This window comes from Chenopodium quinoa, unplaced genomic scaffold, assembly GCF_001683475.1.
Source record: "Chenopodium quinoa cultivar QQ74 unplaced genomic scaffold, ASM168347v1, whole genome shotgun sequence".
NCBI classification, from domain to species: domain Eukaryota; kingdom Viridiplantae; phylum Streptophyta; class Magnoliopsida; order Caryophyllales; family Amaranthaceae; genus Chenopodium; species Chenopodium quinoa.
In genome coordinates, this window is record NW_018743285.1 from 4,032,766 (window position 1) to 4,039,792 (window position 7,027).

The following is a 7,027-nucleotide window of genomic DNA, read 5'->3' on the forward strand; positions in this document are numbered from 1 at the left end:
TAATTGTAGCGATACAATTGCACAAATGTTGATCTGAACTCTCTTTCTACAAAATAAAAATTAAAATTAAAAAAATAATCCCTACATATGATCTATACAAGATTCAAACATGCAACTTCAAGCTCTAATATTAAATGTTTTTCCGATAAGGTATGACATATTTTATGTTATCTTTGTCAAACAAAATTTTAAAATCTAGTGTAAAAAAGGTTTTTCGTATTGATTTTTGGGTTTTAGTGGCGATTGTAAACGATACGCTTTTCCATAATTTTATAAATGTTTATAAAAAAGGTGAGTATATATTATTATGTTTATCGTATCAATTTCATATGGGTTTACTATATTGATGTAAAATGATACAGATTTCTCTTCTATTTTACAAACACAAATGCATGTTGTAACGAATGTACAATCGCTACAAAAAGACAATTTTCTTATAGTGCTCATATTGTCACTATAAAACTACTTGTCTACTTGCATGTAAGGAGTTGCAAGTTGCAACTTTCTCCCTAAAAAATATTGGAGTAGTAAATAAATGGAGATGTGAAACCAAAAATATTACTAAGCTAAATTTCATTGTTTATTTTCATTATTGCTCATGTTTACTACTCTAATTTTTTTCCCTAAAACCAGGTTAACTAATAAAACTACAATTTTTCACTAATCATTGATTCTCCCTATTCTCTCTTCAACTTCCGATTTTCCTCTTTTAAACCACATTATTAAACAAACATTGATATTTAGATTTGTTTCAACTTAAAATTGTTAAAATTTGCTACTCCGTATATAGGGCTACTAATAAAAATGCAAACAATCCAATTTTGTTTACAATTAATAACCTACCCTAGGTTCTTTTTATGAACACTAGGTATCCTTTCACAAATTAGATTTTTAAAAAAATAGTAAATAAATAAATAACTAAGTCTATTAATGTGTGAAAACTGGGTAGATAGCCACTTATATTTAAATTAAAGAGAGAGTATTTCCTAATTTTTGGGGAATATATATGCATGCATCCCACTGAAATTGATGTCATACGAACATTAACCTTAGTAACAAAATCGTAGGACCAATTATATAGACTATAGAGGAATTCGAAGAAAAGAAAATGGCGAGGCTTACCTATAGAAAGTTTATGCAATTTGACATTTGGAGGGGGGGTTCACTCTTAAACTTGCACTACTACTTGTGCTATAGCCTGTAAAATACAAGGCGCAAGTCCGCGCAACAAGCTTACTTGTATAGTTATATCACGGGCGTTTTAAGAGAGTTGTATGTGCCCATATTTTTAACTTGTGCTTCGTTTATTCGTTGCACAATGCTCAATGTACACTCGATTATATACTAGTGATAATAAAATAATAAATATAAATATATAATTGTCGATAATGTTCGTTCGGCTTGATGAAAAAGCTAAATAATGTCTCTTATTAACTTGCTCCATTAATTTTTTACCAAAGATAATATTTGGAGAAATAAATTTACTAATTGAATAATTTAGGGAAAGAATAGTTTGGAGGGAGTACATATATATAGTAATCGGTGCTTTTTTGTGGCCGAGATTACTTATAGGGGTTACTTATTTAGGGGCTACTCGGTCAGAGGTTATGACTTATAGGAGTTACTCAGTTGGTTAGGGGTTACTTATAGGAGTTACTTATTCAGGGGTTACTCAGTCGGTCAGGGTTAAGTAACTCCGGCCATACGGTGTGGCTAGCCACATATAAAAATTTGTGTATAGTAATTGTCACAATAATTAATAGTGAGTTGTTAATGTTTTTGTACTTGATAATGTTAGTCCAGCTTGATGAAAAAGTTAATGTCTCTAATTTTGCTCCATTAAATTTTCTAATTAAATAATTTTAGAGAGAGAATAGTTTGGACGGATTATAGAGTAATTGTTAAAAAAAATAAAAAAAAAATAAATAAATAAATAAAGTGTTTAAATAGTGAGGTCATTAATGTTTTTGCAGTTGAATTTGACTGATGATTTATTTTGATGTTCCAAATGATGAAATCATTTTAATGAAGATGAAATACGGAGTAGATTACACGCAATAACTTTTTTATGTACGTAAAATTAGCATTCAAAAAAGTATTCCGTAACTTATGTATATCTCATAATCTTGTTTCATGTTTAGTTATCACAATATCATGCTCTATTGTTATACATTGTATGTTCTTTCAATAAAAAAAATATACAAAGGTTTTTTTGGTAGTTAAATATATATAGCTCATGTTCTTTTGTGAAAGAAGATTGGGTATGTTCATCTATTTTAAATGTATGGTATATTATTTTACTTGAAAAGTATTTTAATTTCTTTCACTTTAACTTGTAAGTTAGTTAACCACCTTGTTTTTCAACTTGATTTCCATATGTTTTAGAATTTCATTTTTAGACTTTTGGACGTATGATACTTGTAATAACATAATCAAAAAATTCACGCCGAGAAACTTATAGCAAAGCAATATACCTTATCATCCTTAACCTTAACAATTCTTTAGATTATCCTTCATCCAAAGTCTAAACTAGTTCTCTCAATTAAAAAAATTACATTCTATTAATTTTGTCATTCACTCAATTCCGATTCTCAAAATTACAATCAACCAAGGCCCTCCTCCCAAAAACACACAATAATTCATATACTGAAACAGCCGAAGTATTTTATCCAATGGAAATTAGCAAATTGGCATTAAATTTCAACCTTATTATAAAATTGTTGCTCCCATATACGCTATGAATGTTATATCTCTATGTTATCCTATCTCATTTATTTCTATCTTATCCCTTTTTATTTTTATAATTTGGACAATCAAACCACCCATGATTCCATGAAGACTAAGGCACCGTGACATAATCAGAATTCAGACTCTATACCACACGTCCACAATTACTGTCTACGCAGCAAATCAGACTAACAAAAACAGCAAATGATAAGAACAAATTTTAACAGTCCCGGCCTGTAAAAAATGCGGGTTAGAAAAAATATACTTTCTTCGTTTATTTTTTACCATATTCGTTTAGATATGAAAGAAGTCAGGTAAGTTTGGTAAATAATCAAGTAGACTTAATTAGTTAATAAGTACTTGTAGGATGTAGGATCCAATAAATGCGACATTTGAAGGGTAAATAACTATAGGTAAAATGTTTAAGGTAAGATGTGGATAAAATATAGGTTACATAACCAAAGATTGTCAACCAAACCAATAATTTAAAACCCGATACAATAGAAAAGCGGAATTTTATAAAACATCGAAAAGAAACAGACGAAGTAAAAAATATAGTTGCCTCCCAAACCCAATTAAAACCCTTCCCTTTTTTCTCTCTTCCCCTCCTCACTTCTCTCTCCTACTTCTCTATATAAACGGCATTAGCATTTCCCAACTCCCTCACTTTAATACTAAATCTCTCTCTCTCTCTCTCTCTCTCTCTCTCTCTCTTCGACATTCACATAACAATAAAAACCCAGCTTATAATTCGAGTTTTTTTATACTTAGAAAACTTAGAATATTGCGAAAGAAAAACATTCTCTGTTTTTCCCCTGTTTTCGTCAACACTTTGAAGTACACAAACAGAAAATATGATGAATGTTGCTCATTTCATCTTCGGTGTTTTTGGTGGGTTTTTCATTTTTTTAATAGTGTTGCTCAAATTTTAATTGTTTCATCCTTTTGTTGTTGGTGTAATTTGAAGCAATTTTAATTCTGTTTCTTGAATTTTTTGTTTTCTTGCAGGAAATGCAACTGCTCTGTTCCTCTTCTTAGCTCCAGTGTATGTTGTTCAATTTTAAAAAAATTAATAACCCATGAATTTTTGGCCAAGAATTTAAATGGGTTTCCATTTTTTCACAATTTTATCCATTAATTTCTAAAAAAAAATTTATTTAATTTTCTTTCTTTTGTTGTTTTCTGTGTAATTTTTGATAAAATGAAGCAAATTTCATTTTTCATTTTCCACATTTTCTTGGAATTATATAGTCATTTTTGTCCTTTTCTTGACAAACATACAAATATCAATAAATTCTTATTTTCATTTATATTTCTGAAACTAAATGATGTGGGTCTTATTCAATCAGTAAGATCTAGTAATGAAATTTAGTTGAGAAATTAATTAAATTTTTGGTACCAAATACATTAATTGCAGTGTGACATTTAAGAGGATCATAAAGAACAAATCAACCGAGCAATTCTCTGGAGTACCTTATGTTATGACTTTGCTCAACAACCTCCTTTCTGCTTGGTAAATCCCTTTTCTCTAATCTTCTAGAGTTTCTTCAATTTAATTTTTAATAACCATTTTTTTTCCTATATTTTAGCTGTAATTTCTCTTTTTTTAATGGGGTTTTTTTTAGTGGTTATTAAATAATAAATCATGAATATGTGTGCTATGATGTTACACTTTTAGCATGTCACTTTCCAAAAATGGAATTTGGTCATAAAATTCAACATTTTAATCAACCAATAGTTTACTAAAAATAGAAGTTGTCATGACCAAGTATCTAACATATATCTTAATTACATCAATTTTTTTAATAATAATGTTGATAAAATATGTTGAAATATACTAATATACTATATGATCATGTAACATATAACAGGTATGGACTACCCTTTGTGTCCCCTAACAACGTCCTAGTGACAACAATCAATGGAACTGGTGCAGTAATTGAGAGTGTTTATGTGATTGTTTTTCTAATCTTGGCTCCAAGAAAACAAAAGCTTAAGATCGGAGGTCTACTACTTATCATCCTCTCGATTTTCGCCACCGTTGCGCTTGTTTCAGTCCTTGCTCTTCATGGCAACAATAGGAAGATTTTCTGTGGTGTTGCTGCTAGTGTTTTCTCCATCATCATGTATGGTTCTCCTCTTTCTATTATGGTAAGTTTTATTTATTGAATTATATGTTACGTTTTTCTTATAATGTTATGTTATGTTATTGTTCTGTTAAGTTGGTTAAGTAGTTATACATTATAATACGAGTAAATAATGTGTGTAATTAATAAGGGTCTTAAAATGGAAAATTGTTGGACCTCCCTAAATTCTGCCTATAATGGGATGGCACTAGCAAGTTGCTAGATTTTGATATTCATCTATCATTAGGATATAAGGTTGACATGAGGTTACATATCCCCAAAATGTTGATTAATTATTATTGATTTTGTTTTTCGATAAGTAGTAGACCGTCTTTTAAAGGAGCGTAAACTCAAAACACCAAAGGAGATTTAAATTCAAAACTCGAAAATTCAATGATTACACATTAGGACGTACCCCGGTACTTAAAGATTTGCACCTAGTGTAGGTAGTACATTTGATTTAAAGAGGACTTACGTTTGTGCAAATAGTTTTGTTATAAGGATCACTAGCTATTATTTAGTTTTGTGCATTTGAAGATTATGATATAATCTGTAATTTATTAAAATTGGGATTAATTAGTTTAATTCTTAATGCAGAGATTGGTGATTAAGACAAAGAGTGTGGAATACATGCCATTCTTGCTATCACTCTTCTGCTTCTTGTGCGGTACTTCCTGGTTCATTTTCGGATTAATCGGCCGTGATCCTTTCGTTGCTGTAAGTACTTCATAATCACATTATCATAATAATATGCAATGTTTTAGTAATATAATTTCTAATTATAGATTAACATTAATTTTCTGTACCCTATTTTAGAAAAATTCAATAAATTCATGTGAAATGCTAGAAATCTCTTCTATGTAACAACAACAATGTAGGTAGAAAATGACTAGTTTTTCTTTTGTTTTTGAGGGGTATGTGATGACTCATTATTAAGCTACATTAAAAGTTTGTTAGTGCTACAGTTTACTTAAAATAGATACTTCATTATATACTCTTGAAATGGAATATTTTGTTAGCAAACATTATTATTTATTTAATTTGGAGGGGTGTATGGTAGTTCCTTGTCACAGTCTTTGAGCCCACAATTTCCTAGAGCATGAAGGTAATCACTAATTCAATCACTTTGTGTACAACTTTGCTTTGTTGGTTTCTGATTGTAAAAAAGATTACATATATAGGCAACAATACAAGTTGCTCGGTTTCTAGATCGGATTTAGGTCGGGTTAGATAATGTCATAATTCATGCTGGAAACTAAACAACGTATGTAACTAAGGGACCATTTCAGTTACAAGGGTTTAACTGTTTAAGACAATATGACAACTCATTCAATACGAAAACGTAATCTTATAATTTTATTCCCTATGTTTTGGGCAGGTACCCAATGGATTTGGAACAGCTCTAGGAGCAATGCAACTGATCCTGTACTTCATATACTATGACAAGAACAAGATTCCTGAGGAAAAAAGGAAGACTACAACTGAACATGCAGTTGAATTGGGCCTGAATGGAAATGGGAAGGCCCATAATAATATCCAAGAAGTAAAGCCCAACACGCAACCTTCGTTAAATGGACACGCCTAATATTCTTCTACGTGTCACCTTGTGTTTAGCACAGCACATTGATTAAAAATTCTGATCCTCAGCAATTATGTTCCTTAGAATTTTTTTTCTTTTTTTTTTTTTTTTTTTTTTTTTTTAATTTTCTTGTAGTTATCTTTCGCTTTCTCCTTTATTTTTTTCCTTTTTTTTTTTTGGGGTTGGGGTTGGTTAGGTTTTGAGGTTAGGTTAAATCCTCTCAAATGCAAGTGTAAACAATTTGTGTTGGGAAATGGCAGAAGCTAGCCATTTAAAGAGGACAATACCAATTGTAATAATATTGGCAAAATGAATATTAGAATGGTTGCTAATTGCTAATGTCCAAGTACATTGAGGAAATTTCGCTTTACCTAATTGATTCAAAGGGTAGTTTAAGAGGTTTGCGTTTAGAAAAGGGGAAAATTTTTAGCATGATTGACAAGTGATCTTGTTATAAAGTATGATTATCACACATTCATACTAGGTTTAGGCTATAAAAGAGGATATTATTACTTATTGGGATCTTCTTACGTCCATACTTAAGCAAGTCAAAAAGAGTGCACGGAAAATGTTATACTTTTATATACCTCTTATT

General features: G+C 30.2%; 1 protein-coding gene across 1 annotated transcript; it reads left to right on the top strand.

Annotated features, from left to right (window-relative positions):
* Positions 1-3,221: 3,221 nt before the first annotated feature.
* Positions 3,222-6,792, top strand: LOC110735791 (bidirectional sugar transporter SWEET1-like). The gene is made up of 6 exons (XM_021915976.1): positions 3,222-3,618; positions 3,736-3,772; positions 4,145-4,240; positions 4,599-4,878; positions 5,451-5,570; positions 6,232-6,792. Exons 1-6 carry the CDS (start codon positions 3,582-3,584, stop codon positions 6,436-6,438), a joined length of 777 nt encoding a protein of 258 aa, XP_021771668.1. The 5' UTR covers positions 3,222-3,581; the 3' UTR covers positions 6,439-6,792.
* Positions 6,793-7,027: the final 235 nt, after the last annotated feature.

Bases quoted from the DNA above. Each gene is read 5' to 3' on its own strand.
- LOC110735791 (XM_021915976.1), top strand. From the start codon at position 3,582: ATGATGAATGTTGCTCATTTCATCTTCGGTGTTTTTG. The intron at 3,619-3,735 runs GTGGGTTTTTCA...GTTTTCTTGCAG, and splicing joins TTTCATCTTCGGTGTTTTTG to GAAATGCAACTGCTCTGTTC. The intron at 5,571-6,231 runs GTAAGTACTTCA...TGTTTTGGGCAG, and splicing joins GCCGTGATCCTTTCGTTGCT to GTACCCAATGGATTTGGAAC.